The following is a 19,455-nucleotide window of genomic DNA, read 5'->3' as shown; positions in this document are numbered from 1 at the left end:
CCATAGGACAGAGGCAAGGGGCCTCAGCAACTTGCAGCCTTAACTACTACAGCTGCCCTTCTGCAGTATTACAGCTAGGACAACCTATTTCAACACAACTAGGTTGCTGCACAGGTTGTTGTGTTGTGTTCCTCTGCTAGGCTGATGGTTGAGAAAACAGATCTCCAGTACTACCCTGAAAGTAGAATATTGTCTGCATAAACATTCACTAATAAACTGTAGACCAATAATAAAAGTAATTAAGGAAAAATTAGTTATTCCTCAAATATAAATTCATTTTAGAGAGCAAAGAGGCACTGATAGCAGTAAGTACACCTTGGGTATAAGTGGAAAAGAGCCAAAGAAAATCCATGGCAAGTCTGTGATTAATATTGGTTTGAGAAACAAAATGTGGGAGAGGAAAACATCAATGGAGGAGAGAAATTGAGGGGGGCATATTGGGAGGAAATGAAGTAGTTGTGACTAAAAACTGAGGAAAATTGAAGGTAGGAGGAGGTACAGCCAATGGACTTTTGGCATTCCACTGCTCAGAGGGCTGAGGTAGAAATCATGGGGCCTGCTCAGCCTTCATTCTTACAGTATATCAAATGCTTTTATTTATTTTGTATTGAGAAAGTGCCTTGCTATTAGCCAGGCTGGCCTTGGGCTCTCAACTCTCCTGGCTCATCTTCCCAACTGCTATGGTTATAAGCATATGCCATCACACCTAAGGTATCAAAAACTTAAACTGAAAGTTGGAATTAATTTAAGCTTTAAAATAATTTATGTATCATCTAATTCAGAGTGTCAGTCCTGAACCTCTACATACCGAAACAATAAAAAAAGAACTCAGCTCGCTCTATTTATACATATTTGTGCATACACACATATACATGCAATAAATATAACCAAAGAAAATGAGACTATCAACTTGAGAATGGGTAGCATGGGAGGGTTTTGAGGAAGGGTAAAATGTGAGGGACCAAAGGAAGGAAAAGAATGGGGCAGTGATATAATTATTTCAATTAAAATTCTAAAAATGGGTTTTCTGTTAAGACTTGTATATTGATCAGCATAAGGGATAAACAATGTGCAAATTCCTTAGCAAACAGAAAAGCTTATCTTTCTTTGATTGTCAACATAACAATGCAGCAATAGAGCAAGTTCTCATTATATGAAAACTGAACTGTAATTCATCCTGAACTATAGCTCGGCTTCTATGTATCCATTTAAACTGTTATCTTTCTAATAGAATTTATCAGGAGAGATTTGGAAATTTTAGTATGTATTTGTAAGTTAATAACACAGGTGTCTCTCATCGTAAAGCCAGGGCTCAAGGGAATGTGCTGTTTACATCAGGTCCATGCATGAGTCTGACAAGAATTTTGAATGGGAGTCAGGAGAAGTGAATGTGTAGACTTCTTCAGACAGCTACAGATGCTGTGTGGCTCAAGTATGTGTTTGATTAAAGCCCACACTGAACTGGTTTAAATGGGATAATTTCAAATGATAATATCAGGATTTAAAAGGATTGTTCTATTATATGAATGCATTGGATTGAGCAACAGAGGAGGTCGAAAGATGACAGAGGTAAAATAAACAAGAATCTAGAACATTAGAAGCTAAGGATACACTAGGAATATATACAGGCAAGCACCCTGTCACAGCAATTTAAATTGTCTGAGAAGTGTCAAGTTATCAGGGGAAGAAAGCAAAACATTTATTTTCAGTGAGGAGATGATCTTAGTAGTTGTATATGTGTTATAGAGACAAGCAGTGCATGAGCACAATAGTTTCTCTTTGATTGTCTTTACCTGAAGCTGATTGATAAAATGCATATTTGTTCATGTGTAATAAGAAATTTCTACTCACTGCTATTCTAAAGAACTAAAAGTTATCATGAGTCATATTTTCAATTGATGTTTATATAAAATAATGTATTCTCCTTAGAAGATGGAGAAGTGATACTAATATCTTTATTTTTAATATTGGAAATAGAGTAAATATTTTATTCAAGAAGATGTATTAATTCAGATAGCTCAGAGTCAAATCAAGTTGTATCTCTCCAAAACTTAAATCATTGCTATCATCTTTTTCTCTGTTGGTACTTGTGTATTTTTTAACAGGTATAGAAAAGTCTCAATCTCCTTTAAACTAACTCTTTTTCTTTTTTGATACTATTTTTATTAATTGGTTATTTTATTTATTTACATTTCAAATGGTGTCTCTCTTCCTGATCTTTCCTCCATAAAACCTCATCCCATCCCCCCTCTTTGCCTCTAAGAGGGTGCTTTCCCACCCACTCCCCACTTCCTCCCTCTAGCATCCCCCTCTGCTAGGGCAACAAGCTCCACAGAACCAAGGTTCTCTCCTCCCACTGATGTCAGATAAGGCAGTCTTCTTCTACATATGTACCTGGAGCCATGGACCCATCCATGTATACTCTTTGGTTTGGCTCTGGGGAGGGTCTGGTTAGTTGGTATTATTGTTCTTCCTGTGGGGTTGCAATCCCCTTCAACTCCTTCAGTCTTTCCCCTACCTCTTCCATTGGGGTCTCCAGGCTTAGCCCAGTGGTTGGTTGTGAGAATCTGTATCTGTCTTAGTTCAATGCTTGTAAAGCCTCTCTGAGGAAAGCTACACTAGGCTCCTGTCTGAGAGAACTTCTTGGCATCAGCAATAGTATCAGGATTTGGTAGTGGTCTCTTCAGGTTCTATCTCCTCTCTGTTGGGTATTTCAGCTAATGTCATCCCCATTGTGTCCTTTGAACCTCTTGCTTCCTTGGATTCTGGAACTTTCTAGTGCTTACTGGCCATTCCCCACCATCCAGTGCTACACATTTCTATTCATTCTCTTGACCCTCTGGACTTCTCTCCGTCTCATGACATACCTGATCCTGCCCCACTTTTTTCCCCTTCTCCTTTCTCCCTCCCAGTTCCCTCCCTCTCTTTAACTCCTATGATTATTTTGTTCCCCCCTACTAAGTAGGATTGAAGCATCCACACTTTGGTCTTCCTTTTTATTAAGCTTCATATGGTCTGTTAGTTGTATCATGGATATTCTGAGCTTTTGGGCTACTATCCACTTATCAGTGAGTACATACCACATGTGTCCTTTTAGGTCTGGATTACCTCACCCATGATGATATTTTCTAGTTTCATCCATTTGCCTATAAAATTCATGAACTCATCATTTTAATAGCTGAGCACTACTCCATTGTGTAAATGTACCACATTTTCTGTATCCACTCCTCTATTGAGGGACATTTGAATTGTTTCCAGTTTCTGGTTATTATTTATAAGGCTGCTGTGAACATAGTGGAGCATGTGTCTTTGTTATATGTTGGAGCATCTTTTGGGCATAAGCCCAGTAGTGATATAGATGGATGTTTAGTTAGAACTATTTCTAATTTTTTGAGGAACCACCAGACTGATTTCCATAGTAGTTGTACCAGCTTGTAATCCCACCAGTAATGGAGGAGTGTTCCTCTTTCTTTACATTCTTGCCAGCATCTTCTGTTGCCTAAGTTTTTCATCTTAGCCATTTATATTGGTGTGACGTGGACATGGGGGGGGGAATGAGCAGAAAGAAAGGGGAGAAATAAAAAAAGGATGTGTTATCAGTAGAAGAACATGTCTAAGTGAAGTTAAATATAGTGCCACAGCTTTAAATATGACAGGTAAAACAAAAAACAAATGCAAAAACCAGTATATTCAACCATTGAAACATCACTTGCAACTCATTGGAGACATGGACATCATATTCTTCAGAATTTCTAGTGTGAATGGTAAGCTAAATGCTTGCTTTTCCTTCATTCTGTTATTTGTCAGTTGAGATGACAAGCATAGAAGAGGAAATAAAAGTTGCAGGTGGCTTGGTTTCTTAGTTTAGTTCCCTCTCATCTCACAGGGATCCTAACTTTCCCCACTCTGATTCTTACTCTATTGTCCTTTAAAATACATTAGGTATGTAAGTCATGTTGTACTAAAACTGTTATCATGAATCATAAATGTAAGTCTTTCCTTGACTAGACAACTCTGATCTATCAGGTCCCTTTTAGTGACTTCGTGCACACAAGGTAGAGCTGTTTTCAGTGATCTGAACCCTTAGTCTAGCTTCTTTCCTTTTACCTTCAAGGTTTTGAAGGACAAAGAATATTCATATCACACACACACACACACACACACACGGAACAGTTTCCTGGAATGTGTTTTCTCTAATTCAGGTAATAACATTTGGCATGTCCTGTATTTGATTTATAACAGGCTTAGGCTTTCAATTGTTTTCCTTTGAGTAAGAAGTGTGGTGAGATTCAGATTTACATAGTCATCTTTGGGTTTACTTTTGTCACAACTGTGTATGTTAATAGATATTTTCATCAATAAGTTTTTAAGTATTATCTGTTCCCTTTTAATGTATCTTACTATCTATCTATCTATCTATCTATCTATCTATCTATCTATCTATCTATCTATCTATATGTCTATCTATCTATCTATCTATCTCTATGTCTATCTATCTGTCTATCTATCTATCTATCTATCATCTATCTAATTTCCCTGGGACTCTTTACATTTCTGATGTTGTTATATTTCTCATTTCCTATTTTTCTTTTCACCTTTCTTTTTTTATATCTTCTTATTAATGAATATTCTCTTTCTTGTGTCTAATGTAAACACTGTTAAACATCTTTTACATCCCAACTTTAATAATTCAGTTTTAAGATCTGACAAAAAACAGTGTTTCTTCTTTTAATGATTCTTTTGGATGTCTGACTAAATGCTAAATCCTGTTGTTTAATAGCATGAAGATATATGTTGTTTATAATATTTAAATATGATGTCTAATATTTGCAGTATCATCATGTTTCCCATATTATTTCCAGTTATCTTGTTCCCTTTGTCTCTTAGTTGTTCATATTTTATGTTATATTCTGTAATTAATTTTTGTTGAATACAAAGCATTTTGCATGCAATATTGTAAAGCTAGTTCAGGGTTCCTGATGTTATCTTCCTGGGCAAAGAATTTATTTGATTCTGTCACAGAGTTGAGTAAAGAGTAGATTGCCTTATGTAAAACAGATTAAGTTGAGTTAGACTGGACAGTTTATATGTTTCCTTATTCCAAGGGCATTGGAGATCATAAATGATACTTCAAATATTAATTAGACTAGTGACACTTAAATTTGGCAAGTTGTATGTTATTGTTTATATCTTGTTCCTCTGACTATTGTAAGACTGTTGAAGGCCTCCTTATCCTTTCACTTCCTGGATGCCCACAGTCCACAAATACCTTATGGGGGGAAATGGTACCACTGGCTTTACCACATTGTGATACTTCTCTTTCCAAGATCTTGTTACTAAGGCCTTTCTGGTCTCATAATTGTTGTCACTAGAGAGTGTGTGGGCCACAGTTCACTGCATAAGTGTTAGAACTACACTGTGTTCTGTGTGTTTGTGTGTTTGTACTAGTGTCCTTCTATGGCTCATCCTTTACTAAATGACCGTAGTTATATTATTTGATAAAATATCATTTAGTAGTCATGAATTCTTCACTTAATGTGTGTCTATGTATCACTTCTTGTTATGTTTCTTACTTTGTATCTTTAATCAAAAGCAAAATTTTGTCATATTATATGGTTTTCATTCAAATTTGGCATATATTTAAAATGAAATAGAAAAACAATAATGAATAATAATTAAAATAAACATAAATAAAAGTAATAAAAAATTTAAAAGAAAATGTTTGTCAATTATTTTAATAGCCACTTATATTTGCCCACAATTTTTTGATTTTATGTGTAAATATATGTCTCTTCCTCGGGGACTCTAATCCCCTATATTAGAATTTATTCTAGTGCTACTGAATGCTACTGCAAAGACACTTCATTTTTGCTTTTGATACAAACAAGGAAGCATATAGTTTTTGGTTCCAAGAAGGATGCTTGGTTGAAGACATATGCCAGGATGTGCAAAAGAATGTTGAAGTTATTCCTACCATAGCCTTTTGGTAATTCCCATTTCTATCCTATATTTTGCTATTAATTTTGTAAGTGAACATAAAACATAATAAGTTTCATTATTTTTGTGCTTGTATGATTATATTTTTTTCTTTTTTATCCCCTCCTCAGCATCCTCTGATCCTCCCAGACCCCCTCTTACTGGTCCTCTTCTCTCCCCCAAATAGGTCCCTTAGGCTTTCATGTCTCATGTATTACATCACACTCTTGTTTACCCCCTCTTTCCTAGGTATTTTCTTATGCTAGTCTCATTGCTGTCTTCAATTTTTATCTTTCACAAACATGTTTTTCATTCCAGAAAGTTTTAGAACCAACATAATAACCTGTGGAAAAAGCTAGTTTATATAGACAATCTACTATAGTTGTTTTTAAAGTATTCTATTCTGAAACAATATATATTTAGTTGCCAAACGGCAAGTTTTTAAAATATACTTCTCAGGAGCTAGAGAGATGGCTCAGTGGTTAAGGCCATTGACTACTCTTCCAGAGGTCCTGAGTTCAATTCCCAGCAACCACATGGTGGCTCACAACCATCTATAATGGTATCCAATGCCCACTTCTGGCATGTCTGAAGACAGAGACAGTATATTCATATAAATAATATATATGTGTATCAGGGCTAGAGAGATGGATCAGTGGTTAATATAACTTGATGCTCTTGTAAAGCACTGAAGTTGTTTCCAACATTCAAGTCAGGTGCATCACAAGCACTAAGTTCAGCTCCACAGGGATTTAATAACCTCTTCTGGCCTCCATGGAAACTTGCAACACACATGCCCGCACACATACATACATACACACACACACATACAACATGCATGCACATACACACACATGAAAGTGCACACAAATTCTCCTTCACACATTTGCAAACATATTAAAGGAGTAAATAAATCTGGATAAAATAAGCTTTATTAAAACTATAACACAATTTCAGAGAAGTAGAAGTTATAAGTCCAAAGTTGAATGAAATTTTAAATTATGAATACAGTCATGTACCTAACCACTATTTTAAGACCAACATTATTATCATTTCAGAAATCCATCTCTTGTGTCATTGTACTTTTTAAGAGGGTAACTCTTTGTTTTGTTTTTGATGTTGTTGTTTTGTTTTTGTTTCTTGAGACAAGGCCTCACTTTATAGTCAAGGCTAACCTCAAACTCCTCATGAAACCAAATATAATTAGAAACTCAGTATCATAACAAAAGTAAAAGTTTATCTGATATTTTCTATCATAAGGCTGTGAGATCCCATTCAGAAGATGAAATTCCCAGCTCAGTCCTGGGCTTGTTCCCCCCAAAGTCAGGCCTAGTACACATGAGTCTCATTACATTGGTTTTATGTAGGTGCACTTGAGAGTGTAACATAATTTTTCATGTTGTTTTTCCTCTTTTCACATAAAACAATTGTTTACAGACAAGAGTTTACACAGTACATAGCCATAAAACTTTCTCTTTATTTCATTGAATCATCATTTCAGCAGTTGTTTTGTAGTCTAAAATAGCTATAGATGAAAAGCAAGAAGTAATGTGTACATTTTCTCTGTTTTGGCCGCTAATCCTTATTTGAACATCCTGTTATAACACAGACCTACATCTTACTGATTTATTTTTTGATTAGCCACTAGGTGTTTTGAAATCTAAAAGCCCAAAATGTTTCTTAATAAAAAAAGAATTTACTTTACTTTCAGACAGCCAATATAGGAAAATGAAACTGAACCAAAAGATAGTTTTGAAAATGAAAGTGTAAATTTTAAGAGTAACCAAAGATACTTTTCTTATGTAGCTAGATGGTAATTTGCTCATCTACACTTATTCAGATACCAGGATTAGACACAAAACTCTATATAGCACATGATGTTCATGCATCAAGTAGAATAAACAAGGAAATAATGTGCTTAAAATCTATGTGGAAACTAGATGTGGTGAAGAAAATATGAGATCCCAGCACTTAGAAGGCCAAACAGGAGCCTGTTGAGTCCATGCTCAGCCTGAGTTTTAGAGTGAGTTCCTTTTTCAAAAAGGATGGAACAAAAAAAATGTGTTTTCCTTAATAGAGATAAACCAGTGTGCGTTTTTACAGGAACTGGTGCCTAGTGGGAAGGAGATGGAAGCTAAGAATTAAGAGGATGCATTTGCTAAGTACACACTTGTTTATAAGAACTGAAACATTGTTTTTCCTTCTGACAACAGGTAAACAGGAATAAATATCAATGGGAGGAGGAAATCAAACTTATGTTGTAGAATTTATTCTGCTGGGACTCTCAGAGAATCCTAAAGTTCAAATCTTGTTATTCTGTATTTTCCTGATCATCTATTTCCTTTCTGTATTTGGAAACCTGCTCATCATAATCCTCATCCAAATTGACTCTGGACTTCATACACCCATGTACTTTTTCCTTAAAAACTTATCCTTTGCTGACCTCTGCTTCTCTACAAGCATTGTACCCCAGATGCTGGCCCACTTCCTTTCAAAAAAGAAAACCATTTCCTTTATTGGATGTTCACTACAGATAGTTGTCTTTCTCCTAGCAGGATGCACAGAGTGTGCTCTGCTGGCAGTTATGTCCTATGACCGGTATGTGGCTGTCTGCAAACCCCTGCACTACTCCACCATCATGACCCAGAGGGTTTGTTTCCAGTTGGCTGTAGTTTCCTGGATAATTGGGACATTTGCATGTTCAGTGGACAGTGCATTTACACTGTGTATCCCTTATCGGGGACAGAATGTAATTAATCACTACTTCTGTGAACCACCTGCCCTCCTAAAGCTGGCTTCAGCTGACACCTACAATGCTGAAATGGCTTTGTTTTTAGTGGGAGTGATTATTCTATTAGCTCCTGTCTCACTCATCCTTGTCTCCTATGGGAATATCATCTCCACTGTGATCCGGATGCAGTCAAGGGAGGGAAGGCTCAAGGTCTTTTCAACCTGTGGGTCCCACCTCACTGTTGTGGTCCTCTACTATGGGTCTGGAATATTTGCCTACATGAGACCCAATTCCAAGACAATGAGTGAAAAGGATAAGGTTGTCTCTGTGTTTTATTCAGTTATGACTTCCATGTTGAATCCAATCATTTACAGCCTTAGAAACAAAGATGTGAAAGGGGCTCTCGGAAAGCTGGTTGGAAAATTGTGCACAGTCAAGGGTGGTGGTGCAGAAATTTAAAGGGTACTTGGAACCTTTCAACTGACAATGTAGTTCTAGCACCTTTATTTATTCTTTTCCCGGCTTTCTTCTTCTCTCATAATTCACAAAATGAGTAAATAATCACTTTTCTTTCCTCTGCCTCCTTCGAATGACTTGTGAATCTACTAAGAAGTTATTAAAATACAGGGATAATAATGTTAGAAATTTAATAAAAAATATGTTAAGATATGGTAGAAGAAAACTACTATGAATATCAAAATTACAAGCCATGGCTTATTTGAATAGCAGGGACATTTTATGAAGTTTACTGTCCTGAGAAAATGTTGATTACATGGATGTACAATTTCAGCCATCATCAATGGGCTAGAAAGAAACCTAAAGAACTAAACTAAACTAAACTAAACTTTAGAACTAAACTAAAGAAGCATGAGGTGTAAGCAAAGTCACAGAATGTTCAGCAATAACACATTGACAATGTGACAAGGAAATGCATAGTTTACAAGAAACGAAGCTTAAGGAAATTTTGAGCAGTGTTGTCATAAGATTTACTAATTGTCCCATATTCTGCAAGGGTCCTGTGTATGATATTGACTAGTCTTCCCTGTAGGCATACTTAACCTAGAGAAATGTTCCAGTTGAAACATTTCCTTAGAAGCTTCATTTTAAAAGACAATAATTGAATGGAACATTAATCTTGACAATTTGTATTGTTGTAACACTACAATTTTTCAAATAATTTGTATTTCAGACATTCTGTCAGAGCTGTCTGATCTGTGAGAATATCTAAGCATCATTTTCATTCCATCTGTTACTTTTGAATTTAAAGAGACTCTTCTTGATTATTTTATATAGATATCAACTGCTTATATCTGTAATTTTCTTAATGCATACATACTGAATATATTCTATTATAGTGTCTGATAAATCTGCAATTTTGTTATTAGTATTATAATTATTATACTTTGTAAGTTTGAGTGCTTATAATTTGTTTTAGAAAAAGATCTCTTAAACAGAGATCACAAAGTAAGCAGCTAGAACAGAAAAGTATCAGAAATTATAATTACAATTAAACAAAGAACAATGTTAAAAACAATGGTTAAGAATGGTGACTGAAAAAGTTAAGTACTGATTAATTTTTCGGGATGATGCCAATGAGAGTCATATGACAATAGCATCATGGAGAATCTTATTAAAGAAAGAATTGATTACATGGAACAAGAAGGTAAATTATGTCTGAGACAAATGGAAGACTGCATATGTGGGATAAATAAGGCATGAAAATTCCAAACAACACACTGTGAAAAGATGGAGGACTCTGCATGGAAAGGGAGAAGGGCTTAGAATGAAATCTAGTACTAGGTATATGGCAACAAACCAGTGCTTGTCATATCCCATATCTCCTACTCCATGGAAGGGCTTCTGCACATGTTACCCAGGTAGCTGAGAAACTTCTTAGCACCTCTTCCCCAACTTTGTGCAGAATGCTGCAAAGCAACATTTTACCCTCTGGCAGTTATAATATCTGCTCTTTCTGGTACGACTTGGAGCTATGAAGTAGTCTAGAGCCAGGAGCACATCATAGAAGAAGATAGTGTAGGACTTGATACTGACTCCAGGTGGAACTAGATTGGAAGTCTATGTGGTCCTAATATGATCCAACATTTTAGTGTTGGTGACCATGAGACTGTCCACTCTATGTGTTCTTTAACCACAGGCAACATGACGCTGAGAAAATAAATGTTCACTGTTGAAAGAAATGAGAGTTATGGTTATTGCATAGAAGCCTGGGTTAGTTCCTCTGCAATAGAAACTAGTGCCAGCTAGACCCAAATAAATTTATATGGACCAGCACTAATAGATGAGGGCTCTGACCTTGACCTTATTTCTAGAAGCTTATAGGAAAGGAGTATCCATTTAGATACTCCCTCCAATTCATTCTGAACAACATATCAAGTGTAAATTTGGAACAGTTTTGGGCTTAGGGGACTTTCTAGTGTGAAACAATGGTAAACATCAACCACAGACTCAGCAAACCGGTAGCTAGTGTACCACCTGTTGTCAACACTGCTTACTCTGAGAAACTGAGCAGCCTATTTAACAATAGAGATCAGTAAACTATAAAAACTGTAACAAATATCCAATATCAAATATCAAAACTGTAATAAATATCCAATCTTTAATGAACAGATAATGTTCTACACTAGCAAAAACTAGAAACTTTCAATCCTTGGAAAACAGAAAAAAAAATAAGATGTTAAAAGTAGAACTTATAGCAGCTAGCATGGGCGAACTTCTGGACAAACAATTCAAAGCAACCGTTTAAGAAAACTCAGTGAACTTCAGTCAACAAAAACAAACAATTTTGTACCCTATCCAAGAAATGTAACAGAAATATTTAAGTAACTTTTAAAAGGCAATCAATCAGAAAACCGGAGGCTAAAATGTATAACTAAATGCAATTAGAAACATAAAAGAACACATCAAAAGCAGAATTCATCAAGAGAAACAGTGAAATAAAAGAGATGTTATTTGGAAATAATGAGAAAAATTTACAGGAACATTGAAATAGTATCAAAAATCACATATTCTTGCTATAGCTTTTAAGGGGGCCTTGGAAATTCCACGTCTATAAGAAAATTTGTTCAAAGAGATAATAACAGCAAATTTCCCAAACCTAAAGGACACAAAAGTCTAGGTAGTAGGATGTCAAAGAACACATTATAATCAACCAAACTAAGTCTACTTCAGCACAATCATAAATTCTCAGAAAGTTAAGGACAAGGACAAAATTACCAAACAGAAAGAAAAGATACACAAGAATGTCTACTCTTGCCTGACCTAGAATTCTCAGCAGAGACATCACAAATGAGGAGGGATGAGAGATAAATTCAGACTTGAAAGAAAATCTTCTAATCAAATTAATATATAACCAACAAAACTACACGTTAGAAATTAAAGATATACAAAGATATTACAAGACAAAAAAATCTAGGACAATTTATACTATTTGATGAGTTCATCCTGGAGGAGTCTTTAATAGATAAAAAGAACAGCAGAGATTGGAAAACTCAGTAGCATAAGAAATATTACAAAATAATTCTGAATATTTCATGTAAACATGGACTATATTCCATTTATATTTTAAGTATGAAAATTGAAAATCAAACAATTAAAATGTATGTCCCATGATATCTCAAGATAAAGATAGAAAAATATAAGAGCCTAATCAAAAATTAAAAATGTAGAAATCAATACAGTACAGATGTTGAGGACTTTTCTGGTAGTTTTGCTTTTCTTTTTTTCTTTTTCACCCTTTACCTTTATGATCATACCAAATCACTAACATTTCAAAATTGTTTGCCATAATCAAAATATATTCATAAGCCTCAGTGTAACAACAAAACATCCATACATACTAGATTCATAAATAGCAAGGAAGGAATTCAGCCCATTACTAGGGAAACTGATTAATGACAAAAGAAGACTATGAGAAACTAAAAAGAAAGGGGAAGGTGGAAATAATGTACATACAGTATTTGTGTTGCAAGAGTTATTGTATTATGCCTCTTTCTCTATATAAATTCTCAAGGTCTAATTTCAACTGTCTGAGATAGGCGAGCCTTCCTATCTCCTACTTCTGATATAATTTTTTAAGATCGAATGTCTCAATATCTTATACATCTATGTACACTTAAATCTTCCCTACTATGGAGATTAATATCTCTGTGTCTACCAGCTGGCTCTCTGCCTCTCATCTTAAACTCTTTGCATCAGTTTCCAACCATGGAAGGAAATCCCAACATGGCTCGGGCAAAATCTGTATATTCCCTTCTATCCTTAAAAACAGTTAAATCAGATTTATAAACCTCTATCCTTTATCTGGTGGCTGGAGGCAGGCAGCTTTATCCTCTACTTCTCAGTGCCTCCCTCCTAGCACTCAGGGAATCAGTCAGCCCATTTGCACAGCAGGAATTCCCAGCATCTCTGAGTTGAGGCTCTCCCTGGCAGAGGCTGTGTTCCTTTGTTTCAGTTTTGCTAGCTGGAGCCATGTGACTCAGCTCTGCTCACTGGGAAATCAGTTCTCCCGTGCTCCCCCACCCCCAACACCCTACTCCTAGACTGTATCATTGTGTGTGTGTATTCCAGCCTAGAATCTCCAAATAATTTTAAAAGTGGGTTCTCACCTACCATATTGGTCATTTGTTGTGGTGCAATTTGGACCAGTTAATTTTAAAATGCCTTGGCTAATTCAAAGGCTGGGCATTCCTAAACCATCCCCTGCAACTCCAGGCCCAATTGGGGAAGGGGCCAGTAGGCACTTACCCACAAACTCACATGGCTGGTTGGCTTTATCTCCTGCCACTACTTCGACCCCTTCTTCTTTCCCTAGTCCTCTCCATTCTCTTTATGTCTTACCTGTGCAACTCTAAGTGTCCCACTCTGTGTCCAGCCATTAGACCCTGGCATTTTATAGATAGCTCAGAGAACAATTGAAGACAAGGACCTTCAGCGTCTGGACACACAGATTCAAAGCATTAGCACCAATCTCCAAAATATTTGTATATGAACTTCTCAAAAATTAAGTTAAAAATTTATATCAACACAATAGAAAATAATGTGAAAGCATAATAGTGTATATATCATCTAAGTTAGAGAAAAACATTAAGGAATAATTGATACAGCAATGTGTTTGAAGAAGGAATAGTGAGAGGCAAGCTATGAATTATTCCTAAAGGGAGGAGCGTGCTGGCAGAATATGTCTCTCCAGTACCCTTCTAAAAGCACCAATAACCTCCTTATTTCTCAGGCTGTAAATGAGGGGGTTCAGAGCTGGTGTAACAATTGTATAGAACACAGAGATGATATTGTCTTGCTTAGGACTGTGGAAGGAACTGGGCAGCACATACATGAACGTGGCACCCCCATAGAACATCCCAACCACAGTCAAGTGGGAGGAGCAGGTGACAAGGGCTTTCTTCCTGCCCTCATTTGAAGGCATGTGCAGCACAGTGAACAGAATTAGTGCGTAGGAGGTAACAATGACGGAGAGGGGGAGCAATAGGAATATCACTCCTGTCACATAAACCATGAGCTCATATTGAGATGTGTCTGCACAAGCCAACTTCAACAATGGAGGAACCTCACAGAGCAGGTGTCTGATTTCCTGGGACATGCAGAAAGGGAAGTGCATTGTGTACACTGTGTGACCTAGTGCACTAAGGGATGCCAAGATCCACGATGTGGCCATCATTATCCAGCAGGCCTTTGGACTCATGAAGATCATGTAGTTTAGAGGATGACAAATGGCCACATACCTGTCATAGGCCATGAAGGCCAGAAGGAGGTCCTCTGCACCACCCAATGTCATTGCTGAAAACAATTGAAGGGCACATCCCTCAAAGGATATAGTGTTGTCTCTGAGCAGAAAATCCACAACAGCCTTGGGAGTTACAACTGATGTGAAGAGGAGATCAATGAGAGACAGCTGCCTCAGTAGGAGGTACATGGGTACATGGAGCCGGACATCCACTGTGATGACCAGGAGTAGCAGTCCATTGCTGGTCAGTGCCAGCATGTATAGGAATGTAACTGTGGCACAAAGCAGTTCAGGATAACTACTGCCATCCAGAATCCCTTCCAAGATGAATCCACTTCTCAAGGTGGAGTTCCAGTGTTCCATTCTGAGTGGTCTTTTCTGCTTCCTAGAAACAGATGCATTCTCAGTTGAAGCCCTTCTAAGGGAATTCAACCCACTCTGAAATTACCCTAGAGTACTGTGAGATGGCCAACAAGAATCTCATGCAGGTTATTTTCTTTTCTTAGCTAAGTATATTCTCTGATTTCTTAATATTTTCATGAATTTTAGGACATTCCCAATTAAATGGGTAGCAGCATATTGAGAACTCCAAAACTCTGAGAATTTTTTTCTTAAGGTATTAAATAATTTGTGCAAAGACAAATAACTTTATAAATAGATACACATGTGTCTGTCTTCATACTAACAAATATACTGGGCATTGATTTAAATTCTGTTTCTGACTGCAGTCTGCTTGTGACTACAAGTCAGATTTTAAAGATTAATTTGTACATATTTTTATTTTCTACCATTGACTTCAGTTCTGGCTATTTTTGATAATCTAATTAATAGCTTTCTTGCCAGATAAATCTTTAGTCCTTGAACCACATGATCTCTTATGTGTTTCTAATGTTCTCATTCTCACCTTTACTGGCTATTCTGTAGAAGTGAAAAGCAGTGAAGTGGTGATTGGCTAGAGTGGTACAGAAGGCATTTGCCTATCTGAAGGCAGTGGCACAAAGTTTGTTGAGGAGTGGACAAAAAATTGGATGGACTTCACAGAGGCATAGCAGATACCTATATTTATAGCACATGATAAATGCTGTGAGTTACAAGAATAAGCCTAGTTGGGCCAAAAGCCAAACCATTGTGTAGCATTTAGAGAAATACTATGACTGTAAGTAATAGTTCACAGTCTTCACAGATCTTGCCAGAAAGAAGTACTCTTGCCAAATACTGAATTCACATGATAGTTCCACTTGAAGAAGTTGAAAAGGAAATAAAGTGTGTGTGTATGTATGTATGTGTGTGTGTGAAAGAGAGAGACAGAGAGAGACAGAGAGACAGAGATAGAGACATAGAGAGACAGAGAGACAGAGTGTCAGGGAGGAAGAGACAGACAGAGAGAGAGAGAGGCTACATAGTTTACATTTTAGGAATTCATATGTTTCAGTTAGGTAAAAGTAAAAGGAGGCATACTGGAAAAAAAATGAAAAATTCACCACTAGATGTATCTCTACCAGGTGTACTTATTCCTTCTATGTTGTGTATTTCCATTCTGGTTATCTCAGATCATGACTTCTAAGTGAGAAGATCATAATAGGAAGGGATATATGATCCATTTTTTTTACTCACTCAGTCAAATTTTTCTAAGAACCAAAGATGTATCAGGAACTGCACTTGATTCTAAAGTAACTCTTAAAGTATGAAAACATATCACACTAAAATCTGTATCATAAATCTTTATTATTGATAGTTGAATTAAACTATTAAATATGTAGAACATAAGATAGAGGCTTCAGAATGGACTTCCCGGGGAAGTATCACATGAGGTGTTGGCTGCCTATGAATATAATCTCGCTAACTCAAAAAACCCAGTAGTGCAAAAGGAGATGAAAGAAAGTACCAGGAAGGTCAGTGCACGGGAAAGCAGTGCAGCATATCCTCCTATACTCTTCACATCCTAAACCGTGTACAGATGCCAGCCCGGGAAATGCCTTCTCAGTAATGATGTTTGACAGTTCCTTGGTACCTAATCTTTCATTTGCTCTATGTCATATCATATGATAACTGACACTGTAGAGTCAAGCAGACAGAAGCAGGTCTTAACACAGAAACCCTATTGGAAGCTCTTTGCTTATCTAAATCAAGAAAAAAAAATACATCTTGGTGCAGTGTTTCTGGCAGATGTGAGACTTAAAAATATGGCTTTGTATAGATTTTATAGAAGGTTTATGGATACAGAAACCAAGGGAGGAAAAAAATTACCTGGGACATTATTTCACATTACTGCTCAAGGTCTAAAGGTAAAACAGAGTTGTATTAAGATGATGTAAGTGAGGACAAAATCTTACTCACTCCCCTTTCAATCAAGATCTATGCTTTTCTTTTATCCTGATCATTGTGTCTTCATTTTATGCCCTAAAGGGAAAGATCAAGGGTATGCATACAGGGCTAGTGAGAAAGAATTCACTTCTGGAAAATAGCTTTGCAGTTTGATGGCCTCACACCAAGAGCTGTCAGCCGAAGCAAAAACCACTAGAGGGCATTTCTGTACTTCATGGTGTAGAATTTTAGGTTCTTCCTCCCAGGCCTATGCTTCTAGAAATAAGACTCAGACTAAAAATATATTTATAAATATGTGGGCCATATAGATAAGTTCTTCTCTAACTGGAATCATAGCTTAAGATAACCTGTTTGTTTTAATCTACACTCTGCCACATGACTGGCTCTATCCTAGAATTCTTTCTCTTCCTGGACATCATATATCCTAGTTCCTGCCTAAGCTAAAAACATTTTTAATTGACAGGTGATGCATCAATACAATACACAAGATATTCTCTCTAAATTATGAAAATAGCCAGGGAAAATTAAAGAAATGGAGATAAAATTTTAGAAACATATTTTCATAACTTTGTCCCCTGTTTCCTCAGTATAATTAATTTTTAAAATTGTTTTCAATTGGCTTTTTGAATTATTTTCAATGTCAAGCAGATATGTAGCAGAAGGAACTTAAACTGACATCAGATAGCCATCTTAGTGGCAATATTCATCTGGGGGGGGGGAGGGGTGATTCACATGCCAGGAGCTTAAGAAAACCCATGTATATGGAAACTAAGTACTAAGTTTTATCATTCATCCAGCATCATGAATTCTAGTATCACAGGTTTACCCAGAAGGCAAGAATAATTGTAAAAGTCTGCAAACATTCAAAGTGGTTCTTATATGTTATGTCTGAAATAAATATGGAAAGACTGGAGTCTGAAGACTGAGGAATGAGAGACTTTATTAAGGGCAGGGAGTTTATGATGTTACATTATAAAGCTTAAAACTCTGCATATTGCCTAAATCAGAGACAGAGCCCTTACCTCCAACATAGAAAAGAGAAGGGTTTCTTCTGGTGAGGCACTCTTCAGATCTTGTATGGCTGACACTAAGATCACTGTCAAATGGCTCTGCGGTCACTGCTGTTGCCAGTTCTTGCTGTGAAGGAGATGAGATCCAGGGCAAGATCTTAGAAAAGAATAGGTTGAATCCTTCAGTGTGTTTTCCTTCTGAGATCTGCAGGCAGACATTGATTTAAAAAGAGAAATGTCCATCAAGTGTAGCTAGCTGTGAAATACAAATCAACAGTAAGCAGAGATTCCGTCTCACCCCAACTCAAAATAGCAATTATCAAGACAGCAAACAACAGATTTGAATTCTTTTAAATCATATCCTCAGATTCTCATATCTTCTCACCTGTAGGGGTCTGTGGTATAAGAAAAGCACTGGAATTTGAAAAAAAAAAAAAGAGGTGTGGGTAGGACTGCTTAAAGAATGCCAACAAATGCCTAGTTTCATCATCCCTGGGGCAACAATGAACCTCAAGCTTCATCCTAAGGGAGGTTTGACAGTGTCATCCTCCCAGACGACATGACCTCCCCAGTAAATGCTGCTCACAGAAACCGGATTTTAATGAATCCTCCAGGCATGTCATTTGTCATTCCACTTTTGTACAAGTCATCTGTTAAATTGGCTATGGGTCTGTTTTTCTGCCCAACATTGTCTTGCTCAGCAGTTCCCAACTAGAGAGACAGGACCAGGACCTGACCCAAACTGCAAAGGTCCTCTGTGTAACATTTTTCAAGTTACAAAGAACTCTGTGGCTCCTGTGAATGCTCTAATCTCTACTTTTTCTTGCACTTTTTTTGTGCCTCTTGTGAGGCTTAGTAAGATTCAAAAGGTAGTCAAATACATTAGCTAATATCAGGTTGTCTTCTATTTATCTTTAAGCAAGATTGACACTGAGATATTGGACCTTACTACTCTGGCTCAGTCCTGTTTCTCCTCTCTACCCACTCCTGCATGTGCTCAGGTGGTCATGTGCTTGTAAGTTGTTGCTGCAGGGCTCAGATACTAAGAATTCTAGAACAGTACATAGAAACCACCTACAGCTATGAGAGTAAGATGGATCAAGAGGACATACCATATTTTGGGGCATGCCCTCCAAGGTCAGCCAGGGGCTCCAGGAACAATGAGTTTCCTCTGATAAATTGCCTTCCCTCTTCATCAGAGAGGACTGAGACTCTCCAGAGATTAGATGGTAACCAATGTGATACTCTAAAAGGGAAGTTACTAGAGAACACGGGCTAAATGTGATGTGATACAAAAGTTATAATTGTATGGGATCTACAACATTGCTAAACAGGTATGTGAAAGATATGTAATTTGCCAAAAGGAAAAATGAGGGTGGTAAGAAAAGACACACACATATGGGTTAGGGTTTGGGGTTAGAGTTAGGAGTAGTTTCCTGAATTGAGACCTTTTCAAAGCATTCCAGTGGACTTTACCAAGATGACTAAAGAAACAAATCAAAACAATAAAACTAAAATACTTAATGACAATAATAGACCACCTGTCCAAGTAGATAATACTACTATTCCTCTCCTAGCTGATAGTGAGATTAAAATTATGTAAGTAAGTCATAACTGTCTCCCTCCAGCATTGTTTAGAATTAAAATAGCTCTAA

The 19,455-nt window shown here is 36.8% G+C and overlaps 2 protein-coding genes across 2 annotated transcripts; one reads left to right on the top strand and one right to left on the bottom strand.

The window, feature by feature from the left end:
• Positions 1-6,890: 6,890 nt before the first annotated feature.
• LOC117698784 (olfactory receptor 2AG2-like) lies at positions 6,891-18,153 on the bottom strand. The gene is made up of 2 exons (XM_076940047.1): positions 17,813-18,153; positions 6,891-14,850 (listed from the first exon to the last, which is right to left on the bottom strand). The coding sequence occupies exon 2, from the start codon at positions 14,826-14,828 to the stop codon at positions 13,878-13,880; it is 951 nt and encodes a 316-aa protein (XP_076796162.1). The 5' UTR covers positions 14,829-14,850; positions 17,813-18,153; the 3' UTR covers positions 6,891-13,877.
• LOC117698736 (olfactory receptor 2D3-like) lies at positions 8,177-9,166 on the top strand. Its single transcript, XM_034490348.2, has one exon. It carries the CDS (start codon positions 8,210-8,212, stop codon positions 9,164-9,166), a length of 957 nt encoding a protein of 318 aa, XP_034346239.1. The 5' UTR covers positions 8,177-8,209.
• Positions 18,154-19,455: the final 1,302 nt, after the last annotated feature.

Source organism: Arvicanthis niloticus, chromosome 1, assembly GCF_011762505.2.
Source record: "Arvicanthis niloticus isolate mArvNil1 chromosome 1, mArvNil1.pat.X, whole genome shotgun sequence".
Classification (NCBI taxonomy): Eukaryota; Metazoa; Chordata; class Mammalia; order Rodentia; family Muridae; genus Arvicanthis; species Arvicanthis niloticus.
This window is presented reverse-complemented; position numbering and strand designations above follow the sequence as displayed.